Here is a 25,820-nt window from a genome sequence, read left to right on the forward strand (position 1 = left end):
TGTGCTTAAATTAGCTGCCCCAAATAGCAGTTTCTCTGAGTCCAAACCACGATTTATGATAAGGGAGCTTTCCTGAGGGTGGACAGTGAGCCAACTGTAGGGCCATGGGTCTTAAGGGCAGGAATTCTGGCAGTGACGCTCTTGCGTAACCACACTGAACTCAAATACTAGAGGCACGACCCAATCAACTTAGCTGGGTTTTATTCCAATACACATATATTTCAAGTGACATGGATAATTAATGAACCTGAGAGAAATCGGTCCCCTCTACCCAGATTGATTTCCAGACTACTAATAACCAAAAAGGGATATGGAAAGAAAAAAAATTTTTTTAAACTAGATCGAAGTCTCTTGAGAGGCTCATACATGAGACGAACACTGCAATTTTGTTACCTGCCTAGCTTTTCCTATAATTATGACATTTTTCAAACTTAAATTGGGTTTAGATATAATTATGCTTTGTTAACATTTCAGAATTTCTCATAATTTTCAATTTACATAAAATACTCAACTTTCAGAGGTAAAAACAGATGTCAAATACTCTGTTCTTCACATCACATTATTAGTATTTCTGGAAATCAAAAGAATTCTGAGATGATATCTATCTATTCTCATATATTAACAGTTGCCAGATACTTCAACAAAGTTGCTATATAAAATCTCACATGATCATTTCAATGTAACAACTATGCAGGGAAAACCACAGCCGCACTTAACATTCAACTACAGAAATAGGGGGAGGTGGAGATTCACGGAATCCTGGCACACCTTAAGATGCTATCGTTGTGGAACTCTGGTCTGGTCAATCTCTTCAGTGGTTACATGCTTCATCCTACCCCTCCACCCTCACCCACCTTAGGCTCTAATGTACATGGTGCGTAGAAGAGTGCCGGGAGGTACCCTCACCCACCGTCACAGGTTAAAGCACTACATAGTTCCATGAAATGCCAGAAGAATACTACCTGTCTCCCTTATCCCTCCCCCTGCCTCAGTAAGATGGCAGCTTTGAGTAGGGGTGAGTTCAAGATAAATTCAGGCAAACTCACTACACAAACCTCAAATCAGCTCTTCAACTGAGGCTTCTGACCATTGGCCACTGTTTGTTTGTTTGTTTGTTTTGAGTAACTGTATTTTTTTTCCAATAGTAAATCTATGCTTAAAACAGATGAAAAAAATTATTTTTGTATTTTTTGTAAGGTGTCTATTAGGTAACTCAAGTTATTAGTTCTCTTCATTCAACAGTAATGAAAGAGTTGTCATACCTTTCAAAAAAATCAGTCTAAGTAGGACCTAAAACTCTAGCTTTGCATTAATCATCATGATAAAGTGTATTCAATTAGCTTTGTGAAAATATAAATCACAGCTGAAAAATAAATGAACCATACTACTTTCAGTTTCAGTCACACCTCACAGAATTTAAAAATTATGATAGCCTTTTATATTCCATCTTTGCTCAGACTGACAGAAATACACTTGAACTAGAAGCTGTGTTTTTTCCCATGGTGTCCTAAGAAATAAAATGGCACATGAATAAGGTCGTAGTTGGGGCTCAGGATGCAGTGAAGAATGTAGAGGTTTGGTGGGGATGGCAGCAGTGGTAGAAAGAAGGTGGAAATCATGAAATCCAGCAAACAGATGTCATGAGAAATGGATTTTCTCCAACATCAGCTGTGACCTCCATGATTTTCTAAAAGTCTTGTTTCATCAACTACTTACCCTAGAGCCTTCCACCTACACGATTCTAAACCTTCACCAGTCTCCACCCAGCCAGCTTACCCTGCTTCTGACCTCAGTGGGCTACTGAGACTTGGGTTCTTTAACGCTTGTCTGATCTAACTGGTCACTTTCCAGCACCACCCTTCATGATCTCTCAGCTGGATGTGATGCTGCTGAACTCACCTTCTACCTGAAACTCTTTTGGCCTCTCCCACTGCAAGCCTCTCTGGTGGCTCTTCCCTCCCATTTCTGTCTGCCGCTGCTTCTTTGCTTTCCCTACTTCATCTCACCACTTATGCAAGACTTACAGTCAGACCACCTTCCTGAACTCAGTCAATTAACAGACATTTCCACCTGCAATACCTCTTCCTTCTCCCAGTTTTCTTAGCCAGCTTAATGGTGCCATCATCCATCATTAAAACAACCACCAAAACAAAAGAAAACAAAACACTCAAAAAGCCAGTCATGTTAAGATTCTGTTTTCTCCCTTACTTCGAAGAGGACACCAACTCCTATTCTAAATGGGAATTCTCTCTGAACTTAAAAAACAGATGTGGCGGCCGGGCGCGGTGGCTCAAGCCTGTAATCCCAGCACTTTGGGAGGCCGAGGCGGGTGGATCACAAGGTCAAGAGATCGAGACCATCTTGGTCAACATGGTGAAACCCCGTCTCTACTAAAAATACAAAAAAAATAGCTGGGCATGGTGGCGCGTGCCTGTAATCCCAGCTACTCAGGAGGCTGAGGCAGGAGAATTGCCTGAACCCAGGAGGCGGAGGTTGCGGTGAGCCAAGATCGCGCCATTGCACTCCAGCCTGGGTAACAAGAGAGAAACTCCGTCTCAAAAAAAAAAAAAAACAGATGTGGCTAGTGCAACTGAACCATTTCCGATGCGCAAATTGCTTCTCCTCTTTAGAGATGCGGTTTAGCTGTATTGCCCAGGCTCCAACTCTTGGGCTCCTGATCCTCCCAGCTCAGCCTCTCAGGTAACTACAATTACCAGTGCATGACACTATGCCCGACTCTACCAGAGCATATGACAAATCTAATTATGTTACACCCAAGCCAAAATCACCCCCAACCCTCATGCAGGTTGTCCCCTCTTGCCATCACTCTTGATCAGTTTCCCTAAACAGATGGAGAGTTCCCTGAGGACAGGGCTTTTCTTATCTTTGAAACTCATCTTAAAAACAAAGTGAGTGTTATCTAGCTTCTTATTGGAATTCTTGAGAGTTTATTTTAAGCTCATGATCTTTTTGAATTTTTACTTTTAATACTATATTACAGCATAGAAAAATTGCTTCTGTACAAAATCTTATCAACATGGAAGAGTGTGGCACAATCTACAGAATGGCTATCTACACTACTTACTGTGCTTCACCACACTATGCTTGACCACATAAAGAAAACTTTCACAAATGCTCTATTTGCAAACACCACTGCAGAAAGAAATAGGATGTCCTGTTCTGAAAATAAGGGGTAACATGTTTTCCTATGCTTATCACTGTTCCTGAAACTGAATTCAAATGCAGTACATGAGGATTTGGAGATGGTCTAATGACATTAAAACATTTATATGTGTGTGTGTGTGTGTGTGTGTGTGTGTGTGTCTCAGAGTGGATGGAATCATCTGCAATTTTTCATTCTAGAGCAGTACTACTGTCCAAGAGGACTTTTGGCCAATGCTAGAAGTGTTCTAAGTCTGCACTGTTCAGAACAGTAGTCACTACCACACAGGGCTACTGGGCAGTGAAAATATGGCTAGTGCAACTAAGGAACTGAATTGTTTTGATAACACTTCTGCTTACTAATTACAAAATCTCTTAAATATTTTTTTAATTAAAAAATAAGAAGGGAAAAGACAATTTGCTTCAGCAGAGAAACAGAGAAGCAGTTAATTTCCTTCTATAAAACGTCTAACTCTAACCCTTGCAATAAGAAAATAAAAAAGAAAACTTTTTAGTCAACTTTAAAAAAAGAGAAAACTTGGAGGGTTATAGATGAAAATCAAATGTCTAACTATAATTTGTTAATTTACACATATCTAAAATATATAAGGCAATATATTTATTTACAAAACAAGTTTACTCCAACTATCCACGAATACCTTTTTTTTTTTTTTTTTTGAGACGGAGTTTCACTCGTTACCCAGGCTGGAGTGCAATGGTGCAATCTCGGCTCACCGCAACCTCCGCCTCCTGAGTTCAGGCAATTCTCCTGCCTCAACCTCCTGAGTAGCTGGGATTACAGGCACGCACCACCAAGACCAGCTAATGTTTTGTATTTTTAGTAGAGACGGGGTTTCACCATGTTGACCAGGATGGTCTCGATCCTTTGACCTTATGCACACAGTGACACACTTTTTTTTTTGAGATCTGGAAAAATTAGTTTTTGCATTTAACATTTGCACTTCATGATACCCCACACCCCTATCAGGAATAATGACTGAATCTCTCCTATTTTTTTGTTTCACTTATTTGGTAAGATTGAATAAATATCCCAAAGTAGCACCAGCTGAGGTTGTTCCCGTTGTTCTAGCCCATTATGTCTTTCCCAAAGAGCACCTTGTTGTTCAAAATAGTGTCTGAGAAAGAGTGCCCTGTAACGGGGGAGCCCAAACGTGATGCTTTTGGGGGGAAACCCTGCTTGTGATAAAGCATATACAATACATATTTGAAGATAATTTTTAAGAGGGAAGACTGCCTGGTTTCTTCACGTCTTCTGTAAGTGCTGTCTAAGCTTTGAGATTTGGATTAAAATACCCAACTCTACCGCCATATTCCTTTTGAAATCACAGGCAGACAGGGAACTGCCAAGATTTGCTTTTTAATTTTAACAGAAAATAAAATAAAAGTAAAACGAAATAAAAGTAAAATAGAAGACTTTCATTTTGGGACAAGGTCTCGCTCTGTCACCCAGGTTGGAGTACAGTGTCACAATCACAGCTCACTGCAGCCTTGACCTCCTGAGCTCAAAGATCTTCCTGTGTCAGCCTCCCCAGGAGCTGGGGCCAGAGGCATGCACACCATCACACCTGGTTAATTAATTATCATTATTATTTTGGTAGAGACAGGGTCTCACTATATTGCCCAGGCTGGGCTCAAACTCCTGTGCTCAACTGATTCTCCCAAAGTGCTGGGATTACAGGCATGAGCCACCACACCTGAACCTACTTTCAACATAATACTATATTACTAAAGGCATAATCTTGCCAAAAAGCTAATCTGATGTTATCTATGTTATCTCTAAAACTTTCTACTGGTGCTGGGCGTGGTGACTGGTGCCTGTAATCTCATCACCAAGGCCAAGGCGGGTGAATCCCCTGAGGTCAGGCGATCAGCCTGGCCAACCTGGTGAAAACCCATCTCTACTAAAAACTTACAAAAATTAGCCAGGTGTGGTAGTGCATGTAGTCCCAGCTACTCCAGAGGCTGAGGCAGGAGAATCACTTGCACCTGGGAGGCAGAGGTTGCAGTGAGTTGAGATCGTGCCATCGCACTCTGGTTTGGGAGACAAGAGTGAAACAAGACTTTCTACGGCCTCCGCTAGTGTGAAGAATAGAAAAATTCAGTGTCTCCTGTGTCATTTCCAGGTTACTCTGATCTGCCTTTGTTTACCTCACTGGACCAATCCTTGGTTCTTCTTACTCTACCAGTGAGTCCCACTCCACCTTCTCCCCTCAGGGTCCTCCAGTAGTTGGAGGCACTGCCACACTGGCACTACAACCTGGTTTGGCTATATTCCAACCATACTTTGCAGCTCAGCTTAGTCATCTCTTCCTCCTAAAAGCTTCCTTGATCACAGTCCCTTCCACATACAGACTCAGGAACAAATCTCTATAGTAGAACTCTTGTCTGTTTCATATATGACCACTACAAATACCTAAGGCTTACTGAGCATACCGGGTGCTAAGATACTTCAAGCACTTAAAATTAAGTGCTTTACATAGACTGTCTTCTTTTTTTTTTTTTGAGACGGAGTTTCACTCTTGTTACCCAGGCTGGAGTGCAATGGCATGATCTCAGCTCACTGCAACCTCTGCCTCCTGGGTTCAAGCAATTCTCCTGCCTCAGCCTCCTGAGTAGCTGGGATTACAGGCACGCATCACCATGCCCAGCTAATGTTTTGTATTTTTAGTAGAGATGGGGTTTCACCATGTTGACCAGGATGGTCTCGATCTTTCGACCTTGTGATCCGCCCGCCTCAGCCTTCCAAAGTACTGGGATTACAGGGTTGAGCCACCGCGCCCGGCTTAGATTGTCTTCTTTAAGCTCACAAGAAACCTATTAGGTAGGAAACATTCTTCAGATGGGAAAGGTGAGGCCCAAAGAAGTTACAGTGCCGGGATGGGAATTCAGGCCACGTGGCTGAAGGGTCTGCGCTCTTCCCTTCTACAGCATCTTGCTGCTCAAAGGATTCTACACATGACCAGGGGCTTCCTGAGGGAGCACAACAGTGAGTGCTTACCAGATGCTTGCTGAGAATGATCAGAACACTTACTACCTGAGAAGTCTTCAGCCACATAGAACATAGAACAGAAACTTGACTTCTAGTACTGTCCATTGAGTAATGCTGGTTTAACAGATGGTCCCTAGAGTCCCCTTCCAGCAAAACGAGCAAAAACAAACCCCCCTTTTTCCCCCCCAGAGATGTCCTTTATAGGTGCTAACACAGGTGCTTGCAAAACCAAAAACGAATTACTGAGTAGTTAAGAGAGGCCTTTACCTAGTTTCAGTGGCAGAAGCACACATAAACCTCACATTTAGAGGCAGGAGCAAGAAAACCATTCCAAGATACACTAATCTAATTTGTTGTTGATGACAAAGAAAAATACTTGAAACAAACCCACTTTTTAATTTTCTAGCTTAACACTGATTTTCAAGGCCAGAAGGATTTATAATTCATTAAAAAAAAATTAGCACATATTCCATTTAACAAAAAAAAAAAACTTCAGACTTCAGGGAACCTAGAAGGTATTTTGCCAAAAGGAAATCATAATAGCTAACATTTAGCTATTTTTTTTTTTTTGAGACAGAGTCTCGTTCTGTTGCCAGGCTGGAGTGCAGTGATGGGATCTCGCCTCACTGCAACCTCTGCCTCCTGCGTTCAAGCAATTCTCCTGCCTCAGCCTCCCAAGTAGCTAGGACTACAGGCGTGCGCCACCATGCCCAGCTAATTTTTGTATTTTAGTAGAGACGGTGTTTCACCATGTTGGCCAGAGTGGTCTCGATCTCTTGACCTCGTGATCCGCCCGCCTCAGTCTCCCTAAGTGCTGGGATTACAGGTGTGAGCCACCTCGCCCGGCGCCATTTTCATATACATCATTCTTTTTCTGGGTACCTTTAAAAAGGTCCTTTTTTGGGAGTCTGAGGCAGGAGGATTGCTTGAGCTCAGGAGTTCGAGAACAGCCTGGGCAACACAGAGACACCTTGTCTCTTAAAATAAAACAAAACTCCACGTTTAAGTTATTCCTCATCATCCGGTTTTATAGATGAGAAAACTACAGCTCAGAGAGGTTACACAGACGGCTACGCGGTTTCCATCCTAGGTCTACTGTCACCAAGCCCTATCCACCACATTAAGCTGTTCCAAAGTTTAACATGTGGCTAGATGCATTTAACCTATTTAACTTATTAATAAGCACATTTAACCTATTTAATCTATTAAGCACAAAACTCCCTTTCCTACTCCCACTTCGAAGTAGGGCTGTGATCAAGAACTGGAGAACAGCCTCCGTGTCCTGTCCTACACCCCCAACTCAGGTGTTGGCACAGTTGAATCGCCTAATAGAAAACATGCTCCGCCCTTACTGTTCCTCTCAGCACCGCTCCCAACTGTCTCTTCGCCGGAGTTACCATTCCGAGATTCCAATCTGCAAGGTCAGTTTAGGTACAGTAATTTAAGACAAACACCGCATGGGACTAGCATTTACCTTCTGATCCCAGAACCAAGCAGACTGCGAGATCCGCAGGACAACGGCTTTCACAACTGATGGGAGAACTGCATGCAGCGTTTCTGCACTCCACTTCCGCTAAGTATAAAATGACACCACCGTTTCTAATCTTCCACTCACTCCGAACCAACGCCTTATCGAATACATTTTCAAAAGCCTGGCAGCTTCGCGAGCTGGAGGTGGTGAACCCGTCCCACGCCATGCGCGCACCAGCCTTACCTTGCTGTCAGGAGGCAAAGAGCACCGAGACACCCTTGCAGGTCGGCACGCTCCCGCAGCAGCTAGTCTAACTCTGGCTCCCCCGTGTCACACGCGGAGACCGACTCCACACCCACCCACGCACGATCACCATGTGCAAAGTTGAATCCCGACTTCGCCGCAAAGACATTTCCTTTTCCCCTACATGCAAAGGAGCCGTGAAGACGTGCTCCCCGCCGGGCTGCCGGGCACTGAGATCCCTGCCCCGCGGGCGCCCGCCACCTCCTCCCCGAGCCCAGCATCCGACCCGCAGGACCCACCCCTGCGCAGGAACGCGACGCCCGTCCAGGTGTAGCCGCCGACTGCAGGCCACGCCGCCGGCCGCAGCCCGGGACTCGGGAGGCCGAGGGCGGAGGCGCGGCCGCCGCGCCCGCGCAGAGCCGCCCGCCGCCCCCCCGCCCCGCCCCCACTCGCCCCACCCCCACCGCCCGCCGGCGGGAGCCGAGTCGCGCCCGGCCGAGGCCCCGCCGCCCTGGTCCCCGCCCGCTCGCGCGCGCGCCTCGCGACCCTCCCGACCCTCCCCGCCCTAGCGCCCCGCACTCACTGAACATCCCAGGCGGCTCCGGCTCCCCCCGCCGCCGCCGCCTCCGGGATCGGGTTGCTTCCGCCTCCGTCGTCTCTGCCGCAGGGTCTCGCTCCGACGGCCGGCTCAGCTGGGCCCCCGCGCCCCGCGCCCCGCCGCCCCCGCCGCCGCTCTGGGCAGCCGCTCCATGACTGACTGACACGGAGCGGGCCGCGGGCTGGGCCGCTTGGGCCTCCAACGCGCAACCGTCTCCGCCAATAGGCGAGGCGCCTCGGCGCTCGGCTGGCGACGCCTGGCGTGCGTGCCGCCCCTCCCCGCTGCGCCGCCGGCGTCGGGCGGAAGAAGCGCGGGGGCCGGGCCCACGTGGTGGGGCTGCGGGACCGGGACGGTCGCCGCCGCCGCTGTCCTCCGTCGTCTCCCCGGGGTTGTCTCAAGCTGAGCCCCCTACCGGGCCCGGGTCCCGAGGTGAGTCCCTACCCTCGGTGAGCTCTCTACCTGGAGCTCTCTACCGAGGTGAGTCCCCCCACCCGGCGCTAGTCCTGAGGAGAGCCCCTACCTGAGGCTGGGCCCCGACGGGGCCCCCCACCCGGCCCAGTTCCAGTGTCGCCAGCAGACTCTGGGCGAGAGTCGACTGGACGCGCTCCATCTGTGAAGGCGAACTCCCTCCTGGCTCCTAATGCTCTCCTCTGGTCCTTGTTGCTTTGTCTGTTTCTGCTGGGCAGGGAGTGCTGGCAGGGCTTTGCTGTGCGCCCTGGACTTTGCATTGCCGGGTAAAGGCGGCTGGAGGCCAGGAAAGCGGAACTCTGGCGTAGCCGAGAACAGCATCTTGGTCGTCTTTGCAGCCAGTTCAACAAACACTTTTTATGCACTTTGTAGCTGTCTCAGTGGCGGTCTGTGGTATTCAACCTAGAAGTCAGGCATCGTTGAATTCGTTTTGGACATTTTGACAAAATGGGAACACTGACAGCACTTGATTCTTTTTCTCTGCAGTAAAGGATGATTTAATTTCTAAAATGAAAACGGCTTAACCTTCCTTTTTACTATAACTTTCAGGAAACTCAAAGCCAAGTGTACCCAGTTTTATAGTAACTGTAGGTGTTTGATATGTTTGCTCCCCCGAGACTTCATGACGTTTTTGTTTTGTATTTTTAGTCTTTTCCTTGTGCAAGTATCTCTTGTAGAGTCTTTTTTGAAGTGTGCTGTGCATTGTAAATTTATACATGAATGAATAAAAGTCTTAGTGGGAGGTAACTGTTGCAGCTGAAATAACAATATTCCCTTGGGGATTTCCTTTTCACTTGGAGACATACTACTTTCTCCAGGTATTGCTTATGTATCTTTTCCTCTTTCAACTGGAAACAATGTATGAATGACTCTTTCTACAAGTAACGTAAACACTGATTTTTGCCTTCTTGGATTCCTGCACACTCGCCTTTGTGGATGTGATGTTTGATCACAGCTGGAATATATATAGTCCATCTTCTGTGTGTACCATGTATCTTCTGCCTGCTTTTGTATCTCATCTACATACCTTAAAAATGTAATACCTTAATTTTAAAATACTTTATTGCCAAAAAATGCTATCGGTTATTGGTTATCTGAGCCTTCAGGGAGTCATGCTTTTGTCTGAAAATTCATGGAGTCTAGTATCTTGTATGTAGATTTACCGCAACCGAACTGTTGATTCATTAAAAACTTTTAAAAGAATACATATTAGGTGAACAATAAGTGCAATATTGCAATACTGTTGACTTTCTGGTGCCTGCTCAGTCTGACCATGTTATAACATATATTTTTTTCATTGTTTCAAAATTGTAGATAACTTGTAGCAATGGCTGCTGTTTATTCTGGCATTTCCCTTAAGCTTAAAAGCAAGACAACTTCCTGGGAAGATAAACTAAAACTAGCTCACTTTGCTTGGATTTCTCATCAGTGCTTTCTTCCAAATAAAGAACAAGTAAGTTTAATGTGAAACTCATATTTTTATATGAGTTTTGTAGTCTATCAAGATAATTGCATATTGGCAATTGGTTAAAATTTAAAAAATAGAGAAAAGGTTGGGGAGGGAACTTTGTTGAAAGGTAAATGAGATGTCAATGAAATAAGTAATGAGTCAGATACTTCATTAATTTTTTTTTTTTTTTTCTGTTAAAAAACCTCATTTAGGTTGGGGGCAGTGGCTCATGCCTGTAATCTCTATTTCGGGAGGCCAAAGCAGGAGGATCACTTGAGGCCAGGAGTTCTACACCAGACTGGACAACATAGTGAGATCCCTTTATGTTGGGATCTCATTATGTTTTGGGATTTGTTTCTTGGCTTCCCCCCCACATTACCTGCAGCTTAACCTCTAACTTTAAAATATATATATATATATATATATATATACACACACACACACACACACACACACATATGTTAGACATGGTGGCATGTGCCTGTGGTCCCCGCTTCTTAGGAGGCTGAGGTGGGAGGATCCCTTGAGCCAAGGAATTTGAGGCTGCAATGAACTATGATTGTGCCACTTCAGTCCTGGTGATAGAGCAAGACCTTGTCTCTTTAAAATAAATAAATAAACCCATTGAATTTAGCTTTTCTTTTGTTTGGAGACATTATATTATATGCATTAATGTGTATGCATTAATGAACACATTGGGAATTAAGTTATGAAGTTAGTTTCTGAAAGTAGCTGCATTTGCTTATGAATCCAAAATGATCTTTCATAAGCAGTTGGCTGGTGCTTTGTTAAAAATCTTCAGAATGGATAAATTGAAGGTTGGGAAGTAGAGAAATGTTAGTATAAAGCCATTTTAGAAATAGGCTAGGTACCAAGAAAGGCATTGCATTTTGTTAGAATTTCTCAAGCTTTTTTGGCTATCTCCTGGATGAAGTATAAATATTAATAGTGTTAGAGGTTAAGCTGCAGGTAATGGGGGGGATGCCAGGATGCAAATCCCAGACTTTCAACTCTTTCTTGCTTTTTTGCTTTCTGTGTCTGATTTGTTATGTGGTTATTCTGAGCAGTTGTATTTCTAACTTTTTCTTTTTCTTTTTTTTTTCTTATACGATCTGTTCTAACTTTTAAAACTTAGTACATGCATATCTCAGAGATACTACAGGCTTGGTTCCATACTAGTGAAATAAAATTAAGATCACAATATTGCAAGTCACACAAGTGTTTTGGTTTCCTAGTGCATATAAAATTTATGTTTATACTATATTAAGAATGTAGTAGCATTATGCTTAAAAGATACATGTACCTTAATTTAAAAATACTTTATTGCCAAAAAATGTTATTGGTTATTGGTTATCTGAGCCTTCAAGGAATCATCATTCATCCTGGAGGGTCTTGCCTCAATGCTGATGACTTGGGTGGTGATTGCTGAAGGATAGAGTGACCGTGCTTCTTAAAACAAGACAAAAGGGAAGTTTGCTGTGTTGATGGGCTTTCCTTTCGTGAAAGACACAGCATTTTACCTATGGGAGAACTTCTTTCTAAATTGGACTTCTCAAAACGTGCCACTACTTATCAACTAAGTTTAAGTTCTGTTCTCAATCCTTTGTTGTCATTTTAGCAGTGTTCACAGCATCTTCCCCAGGAGTAGATTCCATCTCAAGAAGCCACTTTGTTTGCTCATCTCTAAGAAACAGTTTATTTGTTCAGGTTTTATTAGTCCCGCCTTCAGGCTCCACTTCTGTTTCCCTGGCTATTTCCGGTGTACATGCAGTTACTTTCTCCACTTACATCTTGAGATGTAAGTGTCCTTCAGAGTCATCCATGAGGACTGGAATCAGCTTCTTCCACTCTCCGGTTAATGTTGATATTTTGGTCTCTTTTCATGATTCATGAATATTTTTACTGGCATCTAGAGTGGTGATTCTTTCCAGAAGATCTTGAGTTTGGCTTTCTCCACATTCATCAGATAAATCACTATGGCACCTGTAGCATTAGGAAATGTGTTTCTTAAATAATCAGACTTGAAAGTCAAAAGTACTTGATTTATGGGTTGCAGAGTAAATGTCGTGTTAGCAGTCATGAAAACAACATTCATCTCCTTGTATATCTCCATCAGAGCTCTTGGTCACCCTAGAGCAGTAATCTTCTGATAGAAATCTTGTTTGTTCTGATCTGTCTCAATATGGGCTTAAAAATCTTCAGTAAACTATGCTGTGAATGGATGTGGTGTCATTCCGGCCTTGTTTTTCCATTGACGGAGCATAAGCAGAGTACATTTAGCATACTTCTTAAGTGCCCTAGGGTTTTGGGGATAGTAAATGAGCATTGGTTCAACTTAAAGTTACCAGCTGCATTAGACCTTAATAAGAGAGTCAGCCTGTCCTTTGAATCTTTGAAGCCAGGCATTGACATCTGTTCTCTAGCTATGAAAGTCCTAGGTGGAGGCTGTGCTCAGTGGCTCATGCCTGTAATCCCAGCACTTTGGGAGGCTGAGGCCGGTGGATCACCTGAGGCTGGGAGTTCGAGACCAGCCTGGCCAACATGGCAAAACCCTGTCTCTACAAAAAAAAAAACAACAAAAAAACAAAAAACTAGCCAGGCGTGGTGGCAGGCACCTGAAATCCTAGCTGCTAGGGAAGCTGAGGCAGGAGAATTGCTTAAACCTGGGAGGTGGAGGTTACAGTAAGCCCAGATCGCACCATTGTGCTCCAGCCTGGGAGACAGTGTGACTCCGTCTCACACACAAAAAAATTAAAAAACACAAAAAACAAAAATAAAGTCCTAGATGGCCTCTTCCAATAGAAGATGGTTTTTTCTACATTGAAAATCTGTTGTTTAGTGTAGCCAACTTCATCAATGATCTTAGCTAGATCTTCTAGATAACTTCAACCTGGCACATTTATGAAGATGGCTTCTTTCCCTAAACCTCATGAACCAACCTCTGCTAGCTTCTAGCTTTTCTTCCACAGCTTCTTTACCTCTCTCAGTTCATAGAATTGAAGAGAGTTAGGGCCTTGCTTTGGATTAAGCTTTGGCTTAAGGGAATGTTGTGGTTGGTTTGATCTTCTATCCAGACCACTAAAACTTTCTCCACATCAGCAATAAGGCTGTTTCACTTTCTATCATTTGTGTGTTCACTGGAGTAACACTTTCAGTTCACATTTTGGGTAGTTGGCTCAAGAGGCTTGATTTTTGGTCTGTCTCACCTTTCAGCAAACTGCTTCACTAATTTTAATTATTTTTAGCTTTGGATTTAAAGTGAGAGACAAGTAGCTCTTCCTACCACTTGAACACCTAGAGGCTATTGTAGCGTTAATTGGCCTAATTTCATTATTATTTTATCTCAGGGAATAGGAAGGCCAGAGAAGAGGGAGAGAGGGGGAAATAGCCCTTTCAGGATAATAGCATTTTGATGGAGCACTCAGGAGGCATAGAAGATTTATTGGTTAGGCTTGCTGACTTAGAAGGACACAGTTCATGGCTCCCCAAAACAATTAGAGTAGTAACATCAGTGATCACTGATCACAGAGCACCATAACGATTATAATAAGAATGAAAAAGTTTGAAATAGTGGGAGAATTTCCAAAGTGTGGCAGACACGAAGCGAGCATATGCTGTTGGAATGAAGGATCCAGTAGACTTGTTTGGCACAGGGTTGCCATAAAACCTCAGATTAGTAAAATGCAGAATCTGTATCTACAAGGCACAATAAAATGAGATATGCCTGTATAACCTCAGCAAAGGGGGTAAGACATGTTTGAGTTTCACCTGAAACTTTTTATTTGCCCTTGCTGAAGACAAATTTGTTGTCTTACCCTCATTATCCTTTAATAATAAACATTTAAAAATACCAAAACACTTACGTCATATTACTAAAGGTAAGTTTTAAAAGAAGTTTTTTTTTTCCCCATGGTGATTGGATTTGGTAATATCCATAATGTCCCTATGACGGGCACTATCTTTCTCTCTTAGCAAATAAATTTATTTTCAGTGTGTGTTTCCTTCAAATTCAGGTGTTACTTGATTGGGCAAGACAATCATTGGTTGCATTTTATAAGAAGAAACTTGAACTGAAGGAAGATATTGTTGAAAGGCTTTGGATCTATATAGATAACATTTTACATAGCAGAAAATTGCAGAATCTCCTCAAGAATGGAAAGACCATTAACCTTCAGATTTCCCTCGTCAAGGTAATTAACTCTTCTGTTGTTCTATATGCATTGGATGCATCTCCATTGATTTCTTCTTAATGCTGGAAACTTGTTTTAGTGTCAATTTTGTGAAGATACAGGAAATATCAAGGTAGGGGAGAAGGATGTAATATTAAAATTACAATAATTACTGTTTATTGAATGCTTATCATATACTCTATACCATGCTAAACCCTTTGTTATTTAATATTCAAAATAAAGCTTAGAACTATTTCATAAACAGGTTATTGATTACCTTTTTAATTGGAAAAGGTAGCTAGCAAGTTATGCTACTCTGATTTGTTTTTCTTCTTCTTCACCTTTCTTTTGGTCTGGAGGGAGATCAAAGGCCAAAAACCAGACAGGAATTCCCTCAAAGGGTTTTTTTTTTTTTTAATTTTAATTTTTTACTATGGCCTTTGAGCCACAAGTGCCACTAGTGGCTTGGCCGGCAACCCGGGGACCTCCTCAGTTTTTGACTGAAAGTGATTTTGAAGTCTCGGATCAGAAGTATGAACTTCATTGTCAAAATGGAGTGTGTTTAAATACCATGAGAATAGCTAGACAGAATAAAAACTGCTACTAATGAGCACTTAATGTGTGCCAGGCTCAAAGAAGTTTAACTTTCCTAAAGTCCCATGGCTAGTTAGTGGCAGAGCTGGGATTTGAACCTCACTCTGCCTGAGTGTAAAGCCTGGGTTGTGAAGCCATCACACTGCCTCACCCTCATGAGTGTGCAGGCAGAGAGAAAATCATTAGAGGGTGGGAACGGAGAGAAACCAAGACTGAGCTGCCTGATGGCACATAGACTTTAACGGTTCTTGAGATTATGTTCCAAACTGGGTCAGTTTTTAAAATGATAAACCAGTGGTCACCAAAGTGGCTTATTTCAAATGGTCTTTTGGAATATGGGAAGAAAATGTCTCCTTGTTTAAAAAGCCTTACTCAATTTTTATTTTTATATATGCTTTATAGTTATATAAAATGTTAGTACTGTAGCATATGTGTATAATCTATAAATAAATTATACTTATTGAGTATAAGTGCAGGAAGAATTGATGAGCTATATAACAAAAAATTTGGATATCACCGTAATAGTGCATTGACATTTAAGGATTTATCATCTTTGTTACAGCTTTTCCAGATTAACTTTTAAGAGTCCATGGCCAGCAATTACTTGAATGGAAATAATAATACCTATCTCATTAGGGCACTGATAACTTAGCACCTGAGATAGGTTTGATTCCCAGATTCCATAAGGCTGAGAGCAAGTCACTTAACCTCTGAATGAATTATAGAATCTGCCTGGTTCTCAAAATTTCTGGTGTTTGTGAATTTTGGAATTTTGAGAGCAGTAGACAATAGATTTGCTGTATAATAAGCAGTAGTAACATAACATTTGCTTCCCTTTTTTAAACATTTTTTGAGATAGAGTCTCCCTCTGTCACCCAGGCGGAGTGCAGTGGTGTGATCTTGGCTCACCTCTGCCTCCTGGGTTCAAGTGATTCTTGTGCCTCAGCCTCCCGAGTAGCCACAGTTTTGTGCCACCATGCTCAGCTGATTTTTTATATTTTTAGTAGAGGTGGTGTTTCACCATGTTGACCAGGCTGGTCTCGAACTCCTGGCCTGAAGTGATCTGCACCCGCCTCAGCCTTTCAAAGTGTTGGGATTGCAGGCATGAGCTACTGCACCCAGCTGCTTTCCTTTTTAAAAGAGTGCCTTTTGCTTTGGCTTTTTAAGTAGAAAAAGTACAATTGACTATAAACATGTATTTTTTTCTTTTTTTGAGTCAGAGTCTTGCTCTGTCACCCAAGCTAGAGTGCAGTGGCTTGATCTCAGCTCACTGCAGCCTCTGCCTCCCAGGTTCAAGCAGTTGTCCTGCATCGGCCTCGCAAGTAGCTGGGATTACAAGTGCCCGCCACCACACTTGGCTACTTTTTTTTATTTTTAGTGGAGTTGGGGTTTTACCATGTTTGCCAGGCTGGTCTTGATTGCCTGACCTTAAGTGATCCGCCCACCTCAGCCTCTCAAGGTGCTGGGATCACAGGGGTGAGCCACCACGCCTGGCCTATAAACATGTATTTTGGACCACAAGGTCATAACTCAAGTGCTACTGACTCCCTGCCTGGTAACATTTAAGCTCAATTGCAGATTTAGGATCTAAGGGAAAGTGATATTTGACACTTAAGCCTTTTAAAACCCAGCTTTTAAAAAAAGGGACAGTAAATTTACAAAGGCATGGATTTTTTTTCGGTTTGCATTGGTAGAAGATGGATAGGTAGAGGAATTAAAACAGGTGCTTTGCCTTGTTTTTGATGCACTAAGCTTATGTCAAGTTCATTGACATAACAGTATTTCCTACCAAGGTGAGGGTAATGGGTGAGTTTGTTGATTTTTTTTTTTTTTTTAAATACTTTTCTTGCATATGTATGGGTCTAAGATAAGTAATGAATTTTCTTTCTTTCTTAATGTGCAGATCATAAATGAGAGAATAGCTGAGTTCTCTATTTCGGGATCCCAAAGAAACATCTGTGCTGTCCTTCGATGCTGCCAGGGCATCTTGTCAACACCTGCTCTTGCTGTCATCTACACGGCCAAACAGGAGCTGATGGTGGCCTTGCTGAGCCACCTTTGCTGGTCGGCCTGCAGGCAGCCGGAAGGAGCCTTGGTAGTCCAGTTGTTTGAGGTCATTCACCTGGCCCTTGGCCATTATCTCTTGATCCAGCAGCAGCAGGTCAACCCAAGACGTGCCTTTGGGGATGTGACTGCTCACCTGCTTCAACCAGGCCTGGTCCTGAGGCACTTACTCTCCGGGGGCACATGGTCGCAGGCTGGTCAGGGCCAGCTGAGGCAGGTGCTGAGCCGGGACATCAGGAGTCAGATTGAGGCCATGCTCCGAGGAGGAGTTTTTCAGCCTGAGCTGCTGTCATCCTACAAGGAGGAGCTCTTGGACCAGCAGCAAGGGGATACAAAGACAGGAGCCCTGAAGAACCTTCTGGCTCCCATGGACACCGTGCTCACCAGGCTGGTCGATGCTGGCTACTGTGCAGCATCCCTTCATACCTCGGTTGTGGCCAACTCAGTGGCTTTGTTGTATAAGCTCTTTCTAGATTCTTACTTCAAGGAGGGAAATCAGCTTCTCTGCTTCCAGGTTCTCCCCAGGCTGTTCGGCTGCTTAAAGATTTCACACCTGCAGGAGGAGCAGAGAAAAGCCCTGTCCACATCAGACTGGACCACAGAACTTTTGGTTGTGGAACAGCTACTAAACTCAGTGGCCAACAACAATATCTACAACATCGCTGCCGACAGGATTCGGCATGAAGAGGTTCAGTTCCACTTTTACCGCCGTGTGGCTGAGCTGCTGATAAACCATGTGCAAGCACCCATACCGGCCTGGTTCCGCTGCCTGAAGACTTTGATATCACTGAATCATTTGATTTTGGAGCCAGACCTGGATGACCTGCTGGCTTCAGCTTGGATCGATGCAGAAGTAACAGAGATTCGAACCAAGAAAGCCCAGGAAGCGCTTATTCATACTGTCTTCCAGACTTATGCCAAACTCCGACAAGTGCCACGGTTGTTTGAAGAGGTTTTGGGGGTGATCTGTCGTCCAGCTGCTGAGGCACTGAGGCAGCCTATTCTGGCCTCAGGCCCGTCCACGGTGCTCTGTGCGTGCCTCCTGGAGCTGCCTCTGAATCAGATCCTGGACACGTGGTCCCTTGTGTTGGAGAAATTCCAGTCTTTAGTCTTGCCCTATTTGGAGAGTGATGCTGACATGGCCCTGAAGTCACTGTCACTGAGCTCGCTACTGCATTGCATCATGTTCAACATGAGGAGCCTGGACAGCAGCACGCCCCTGCCCATCATCAGACGGACACAGTGCATGATGGAGAGGATGCTGAGGGAGCTCATGCAGCCCCTGCTGGCCCTTCTAGACCCCCCAGGCCCAGAGCTTGAGCTGTGGCTGCAGAAGGTCAGTGACTCTGCACTCCTGCTCGCTTACACCTGGGCCCAGGTGGATGCTACGTTCAGTTTGAACTGTAGCCAATATCACTCTATGTCTGGGGCCCTTACAGGTGTTGCTCTGGAGATCTCGGACCTCCCTTCATTGCTCCCAGGTATAGAAACACAGCATTGGAAGAAGATAGACAAGTTTACAGCTCAGTTTAACTCTCTTGGTAGATACTGCTTAGAACAGCTGTACCTGCAGAAAATGAAAAGAACTTTAATGCAAACTAGTTTCTGGTCTGAAGAAGCCCTCCAGAGTTTGAGGTGTGATGCCGCCTTTATTATTGGTTCTGGCAGAAAAAACTTGAATCAAAGAACGACAGCTTCCTGGGACAGCCAAGTAGGGACGGTGAGTGGACTCACGTACCCTGTAGCACACTGGCACTTGATTGTGTCAAATCTCACCATTTTAATATCCTATCTGTGTCCAGATGATGTGAGATACCTGGCCAGTGTCCTGCTGAGAACTTTACCAGTGGGCAGAGCCCAGGACGGCTCAGTAGATGAAGAGCCATACATCACACTGCAAAAAATATCCAGAGCTATCCTTAACAGCCCTCTCTTTCCAGAGATGCAGTCCTTTCATTCTGCTTTCTTAATGTGTTTAGCTGCAAGATGTTCCAGCATTCTGTGTTCTGGTGCCCAGCATGACTCAGATCTTGTCAGTCAGCAGCTTCCCTGGCTTTTTGAAAAGGACCACATGGTTGTGGCTCATTGGGAAAACAGATTTGCAAAAGTTGGACCTGAAGGTATAGAACCTAGAGGAGAAATTGCCCAGAACTTACTATCCCTGGTCAAGAGTGACTTCCCCATCCAGCTGGCGGGAGAACAGTTGGAAAGCATCCTGGGGTTTTTGGAAGTGATGTCTACTTTACAGCTGGACAGCCTCTTGCCGCCCTATCATGTGCATTATTTTCTTCTGTTACTGTCCATGGCTGTCACCAAACTAGGATGCTCTTGCTCCTCCTCACTGGCTCTCAAGTTCTTGATGACTTGCTACCAGCTTCTTGGTTACCTGCAAAGGGGGAAAAGTGTTCGGTCTGTGTTCAAGATCATGTATGTTAGTGATATTTTTGAGATTGTACTGACCTCATTGTTCAGAACTAGTAGTAGATTCCCTATTGAGATGGATGATCCCGCTTGGCTGGAATTCCTCCAAGTGATAGGGACATTCTTAGAGGAGCTAATGCAGATGCTCATCCAAATGAAGCTGAGCTTGGTGCTCAATTTTAGAAAAATCACCGCATTCCTCTCTAGCTCCAAAGCACACATGGAGGCAGCTTCTGGCAAACGGTTGGAAAATCAGAACCCTCAGGGCAGGCAGCTCCTTCTGGTGTCTTTAACCAGGTTGTGCCATGTCCTGGGACCTTTCCTCAAAGAGCAGAAGCTGGATCAGGAGGCCCCAGCAGCTCTGTCTGAGCTGCTGCAGCAGGCCATGCTGCAGACAGGAGCTGTGCTGCAGCTCTGCTCAGTGCCAGGGGCCCAGGGCTGCCGCCTGCCTTCGGTCCTCATCTCATCTGTCAGCATGCTCTTGGAAGCCGACCTGGGCCAGCACTGCAGGGATGGAGAGGCCAACATTTCCCAAGTAACGGACAGGACACTGCTCTCTCATGCTGCCCTCTACCAGGGTGTTTACTCTCAGATACTGCAGGAGTTGCCAGCTCTCGCAGGACATGATCAGTCTTTTCGAGCAGCCTTGCAGTTTTTGACTCTGTTCTTTTTGGCCCCAGAGCTCCATCCCAAAAAGGACTCCGTGTTTACTTCCATGTTTCATTCTGTGAGAAAAGTTCTTGCAGGTAAAGTATTTTCTCCTGAGTTAATTCTGTGTTATAGAGGCCTAGTTTCCACTGCTCCCCTTTTTGGAACCGGGCATAAGCAAACACGCGGTGTGTTGAAAAGGTACCACATGCAGACAGTGAGACAATCTCCCTCCCAGGCCCAGCACCCACACCTTCATGCCTTTTATTTACATCCTAGGCACACTTAAGCAATTGCCCTTACCACTGTTACCTTACTTACTGTGCAAACAGCAGCCTCCTCTGTAGGTTACTCTGTGCCTCAGTTGCTCACTTATTTTGGAGGTTGTTCTGTGTAAGTTTACAATTTTGAAATCTACTCTTCTTCAGTTTTTTAGCCTTTAGCTTCTCTTGGCTGCAGTGAGATACATAGATACTTGCGTCCTTAGTAGGCTCTTAGTATCAGACTTTCAATGCCATAAGTTGACTTTAAAAAGATATAAAAATCTGCCAACTTAAAAAAAAGTACAAAACAGGGCCAGGCATGGTGGCCCACACCAGTAATTCCAGCACTTTGGAGGCTGAGGGGCAGATTGCTTGAGCCCAGGCAACATAGCAAAACCCCATCTTACCAAAAATACTGAAGTTGGCCATGGAGTTTGAGGTGGGAGGATCACCTGAGCCCAGGGAGGTTGGTGCTGCAGTGAACCTTGATCCTGTCGTTTCACTCCAGCCTGGGTGACACAGTGAGACCCTGTCTCACAAAAATAAATAAATAAAATGTACTATTTATTATTTATTTTGAGCCACACTGTTGTGCCACACTCTGTCCCCAGGCTGGAGTGCAGTGGCATGATCTTGGCTCACTGCAACCTCCGTCTCCCGGGTCCAAGCAATTCTCCTGCTTCAGCCTCCTGAGTAGCTAGGACTACAGACATGCGCCACCATGCCCAGGTAATTTTTGTGTTTTTAGTAGAGACAGGGTTTCACCATGTTAGCCAGGATGGTCTCGATCTCTTGACCTTGTGATCCACCCACCTCAGCCTCCCAAAGTGCTGGGATTATAGGCATGAGCCACAGTGCCCAGCCAATAAAGTAAACTTTAAATTAAAAAGTACAAATTACTTAATTTCTAAAGAGCTTTTTACAGTTTCTTGAGGGCAGGACTGTGCCTTCCTTAGTTCACCCCGCTGCCCCCTGACCCTCTCTTCCCCCACCGCCCCTCTGCCCTCCCCCCATATTAGGATGCTGCCAGGTGCAGGTACTCATTGGACCAAGGCTCACCTTCGATGTCATCATAGTATTCCAGGCAGCAAACTAGGACCCCATACACAGCCTAGAAGCGAGAGCTCATGTCTTCCTGCACAGAGTCGACCTTTACAGTCCCCTTGGTCAAAGGTTAATGGGTTACCGTGCAGTCATTAAAATTATAATTGATGCCGGGCACGGTGGCTCATGCCTGTAATCCCAGCACTTTGGGAGGCTGAGGCAGGTGGATCACAAGGTCAGGAGTTCGAGGCCAGCCTGGCCAAAATGTTGAAACCCCATCTCTACTAAAAATAAAAAATTAGCTGGGCACGGTGGCACGCGCCTGTAATCCCAGCTACTCGGGAGGCTGAGGCAGGAGAATCGCTTGAACCTGGGAGGTGGAGGTTGCAGTGAGCCGAGATCGTGCCATTGCACTCCAGCCTGGGTGACAGAGTGAGACTCTGTGTCCAAAAAAAAAAAAAAAAAAAAATTGTCAAAACTCTTATGAAGACATGAGCTAGAAATATCTAGAAAATATTAAGCAAAAAAAGTACAATATGAAATGTTAAATAGGCCACAATTACAACTATGTAAAATATGCATGCATGCAGACAAGGGCTAGAAATGCATGCAAAAATTAAAATAATCATTGTATTAACATGTTGTGGTTGTTGCTATTTTCATTATACCACTAATGTTGCATTTTAATAATACATCAAAATACTTGTCTATGGTTTAATTAAACTTGCCATAGCAGGGGATAGATTATAATGTCTTTGGAGGCCCATTTAGAGTTAGTTGAGGTTTTCCTGTAAATATAGTAAAAGGTGGTTAAGATTTGTTACCTTTATTAGGGTATACAAATAAAATACACTTTTACTCCTCCCAAAAAACAAACAGGCAAGAAGAGATGTCTTCTGTTTCGGGATGGCACATGCCGCAATTGTGGGGGACCTTTTTTTGTTTTGGTGGTAATGAAAGGGTTGGGGTCAGGTCAGTCTTTTAAGGTGAGGTCTGGAAATCAGGCAAATCTGATCCTTGGAGCACAAGTTAACCTCTGTGTTTCTGGGTGGAGAAGCTGTGATGGATGGGGCCACGGGCCTGCCTTTCAGTACATGAGGGTTAAATGGGTTCTCTCGGAAAGTGAAGTCACCTGGTCTGCCTGTGCAAGCACCAGAACTGAAGTGCCGTGGCCCAAATCACGCTGTTGATGTCTCCCTTTCAGTAACCTCTGTGTTTCTGGCTTGACTGTGGATTAACTGATAGGCTTTGATATTACATTGTTCTGTCTTACCGTGTCAGTGACTCTTTTAGGGAACGGTATTCACCTTCTTAATGGGAGCAAAAATCGAGTCTTTTATTAAGTCTAATTACGGTGTTCTAAATCAATGGCCCGAGAAACGGCAGCTGGTGGTCTGAAGCTCTGCCCCTGTGCCCCTTAGTTAAACAAATACTTTGACCTCCTTTTCCTCTTCAACCCTGATGAGTTGAGGCAATCTGTCTCTCTCTTTTATTTCTTTTCTTTTTTTGAGACAGAGTCCTGTTCTGTCACCCAGTCTGGAGTACAGTGGCATGGTCCCTGCTCACTGCAACCTCTGCCTCCTGAGTTCCAGCGATTCTCCTGCCTTGACCTCTCAAGTAGCTGGGATTACAGGCATGCACCACCACACCTGGCTAATTTTTGTGTTTACTTTTAGTGGAGATGGGGTTTACCATGTCAGCCAGATTGGTCTCAAACTCCTGACTTCAGGTGATCCACCTGCCTCAGCGTCCCAAAGTGCTGGGATTACAGGTGTGAGCCACCACGCCTTGCCGAGTTGAGGCAATCTTTAAGTCCTGACTGTATGTCCCTGGACTTCTGGTATCTTTTCCCCAGGGACAGAGCCCCTTGGTCACAGCGTGGTCAAGGTTGGGCCAGGCCAGCCTGCCACACTATTGTGCCCTCAGCTCATTGGCCTGGGGTGTGGTGTCCAGGCCTCTTCCACCCGAGCTGTTAGGCTCTGTCCAGGGAAGTGCCAGAGTTGTGAGTGCTGTAGAAGAAATGCCAAGTGAGGAGTGGCCCAAGGCTTCAGGCAGGGAAAGAGAGAGTGTGAGGAGGGGCTGTACAGGTGCCCCAGCCATGGAGTCCTCCCTGTGTCCTCCTCGAGGGTGGTTCAGAGGTGGGCTTTTATAAAGATACCTTCTGACATTAGAGCAGAGGACCTGAATTCAGTTACAGAAACCAACACTTCTAAAAATGCTTCTTGGCCGTGAGTGGTGGCTAGCATCTATAATCCTGCACTTAGGGAGGCCGAGGCAAGAGATCACTTGAGGCTGGAAGTTTGAGACCAACCTGGAAAAAAGCAAAACCCCGTCTCTTCAAAAAGTTAGTTGGGTGCAGTAGCATGCACCTGTGGTCCCAGCTACTCTGGAGGCTGAGGCGAGAGGACCCTTTGAGTCCAAGAAGTTGAGGTTGCAGTGAGCCATGACTGTGCCACTGCACTCCAGCCTGAGTGATGGAGTGAGACCGTGTCTCCAAAAAAATTTTTTAAAAAATTAAAATGCTTCTTATATGTTTGAGCCTGTATCCTGCTCTGGAGGAGAGTGAGGTGTTGATTTTGGCCTTTGTAATTAAGTAAACAGACCTTCACACCAATCATAGGGTAAAGGTGGGGGAGATGCCATAAATCGAACCAGAGCGATGGGACTCTGGGCAGAGAGGCCACATACAGGCCTAGCCTGAGTGGCCCTTGAAGGGTAGTCAGGGCAGGTGGAAATGGGAGCCTTTCATGTGAGGGCACTATGTTGTGAGCTTTGTGGTCTTTTTAAACTTGCCAGTCACAAGAGTTGGTACTGTTATGCCCACTTCACTGGTGAGGGTGTTGAGGCTCAGGAAGGGAGCCTCATTGATGAGGGAGATCATGAGTCAGGGTTTTACTGCTTGTGGGAGACTCAGACCTAGATCTTTACTTCTCAAAGCCTTTGGTCCCCTTTCCCCCAGTGCTGTAAACAGTAAGCAAAGCCAGGAAAGCAGGAAGGTATTCTGGCAATGTGGAATAGTCAGATGGGGCTGAGTGCTGGCTGGAAAGATGACCTGGGGTCAGGTGATAAAGGGCCTTAAGTGGCTTTGGGCGTTGTTGTGAAACTGTGGGCCCAGGGACACTGGGGATGATGGGAAACAGCCGGGTGACTTCCTGACAGTCATGCAGTCCTAAAAAGTGAGTTTCTTAATCTTTTTAACTTTCCCATCTGTTTAAAATACCACCCACTCTTGCGCCCCTACCAATTTTATAAAAGAAATACAAAACAGAAAAAAAAAATACAATTGACCCTTGAACTACATAGGGGTTAGGGCACCAACCCCTGGAACAGTTAAAAAAAAAAAAATCCATGTATATCATTCTGAAACAATTCTATTTAAAAAATCATGTATTTGGTGAAACCCCGTCTTTACTAAAAATACAAAAATTTAGCTGGGCATGGTGGCACGTGCCTGTAATCCCAGCTACTCAGGAGGCTGAGGCAGGAGAATCGCCTGAACCCAGGAGGCGGAGGTTGTGGTGAGCCAAGATCACAAGATCATGCCATTGCACTCCAGCCTGGGTAACAAGAGCAAAACTCCGTCTCAAAAAAAAAAAAAAAATTATGTATTACTTTTGACACTCCAAAACTTAACTACCAATAACCTACCATTGACCAGAAGCCTTACTGATAACATGAGCAGTCGATTACTACGTATTTCACATATGTATTTATGTATTCTTTATTTATTTATTTATTTTGAGACGGAGTTTTGCTCTTGTTACCCAGGCTGGAGTGCAATGGCGTGATCTCGGCTCACTGCAACCTCTGCTTCCTGGGTTCAGGTGATTCTCCTGCCTCAGCCTCCTGAGTAGCTGGGATTACAGGCACGCGCCACCATGCCCAGCTAATGTTTTGTATTTTTAGTAGAGACGGGATTTCACCACGTTGACCAGGATGGTCTCTTATCTCTTGACCTCGTGATCCACCCGCCTCGGCCTCCCAAAGTGCTGGGATTACAGGCTTGAGCCACCGCGCCCGGCTGTATTTATATATTCTTATAATCGAGTAAGCTAGAGAAAAGAAGCCGTTCATTAAGTGAAGTAGATTATCATCAAGGTCTCCATCGTCTTCGTCTTCACATTGAATAGGTTGAGGAAGAGGAAGGGGAGGGGTTGGTCTTGCTGTCTCAGGGGTGGCAGAGGCCAAAGAAATCCCACGTATAAGTGGATCCGT

The 25,820-nt window shown here is 44.7% G+C and overlaps 2 protein-coding genes across 4 annotated transcripts in view; one reads left to right on the forward strand and one right to left on the reverse strand.

Annotated features, from left to right (window-relative positions):
- The window catches only part of TAF5L (TATA-box binding protein associated factor 5 like), a 31,534-nt gene extending 22,827 nt beyond the window's left edge, over positions 1–8,707 (reverse strand). Inside the window, exon 1 of one of the 3 annotated variants that reach the window (XM_039464315.2) lies at positions 8,470–8,707. The gene's annotated coding sequence lies outside the window, so the exon portion shown is untranslated. Of the gene's footprint in view, positions 1–8,185; positions 8,234–8,469 lie in introns of those variants that run through there. The other 2 variants (XM_039464316.2, XM_003940764.4) reach the window with 2 other exon arrangements.
- A 93-nt stretch (positions 8,708–8,800) lies between these two features.
- Positions 8,801–25,820, forward strand: part of URB2 (URB2 ribosome biogenesis homolog) — a 35,212-nt gene continuing 18,192 nt past the window's right edge. Inside the window, exons 1-4 of the mRNA XM_003940765.4 lie at positions 8,801–8,913; positions 10,267–10,405; positions 14,416–14,592; positions 17,069–20,396. Of these exons, the coding sequence (XP_003940814.3) occupies positions 10,280–10,405; positions 14,416–14,592; positions 17,069–20,396 (3,631 nt within the window). The 5' untranslated portion in view covers positions 8,801–8,913; positions 10,267–10,279. The remainder of the gene's footprint in view (positions 8,914–10,266; positions 10,406–14,415; positions 14,593–17,068; positions 20,397–25,820) is intronic.

This window comes from Saimiri boliviensis, chromosome 14 (genome assembly GCF_048565385.1).
Source record: "Saimiri boliviensis isolate mSaiBol1 chromosome 14, mSaiBol1.pri, whole genome shotgun sequence".
Lineage (NCBI taxonomy): Eukaryota > Metazoa > Chordata > Mammalia > Primates > Cebidae > Saimiri > Saimiri boliviensis.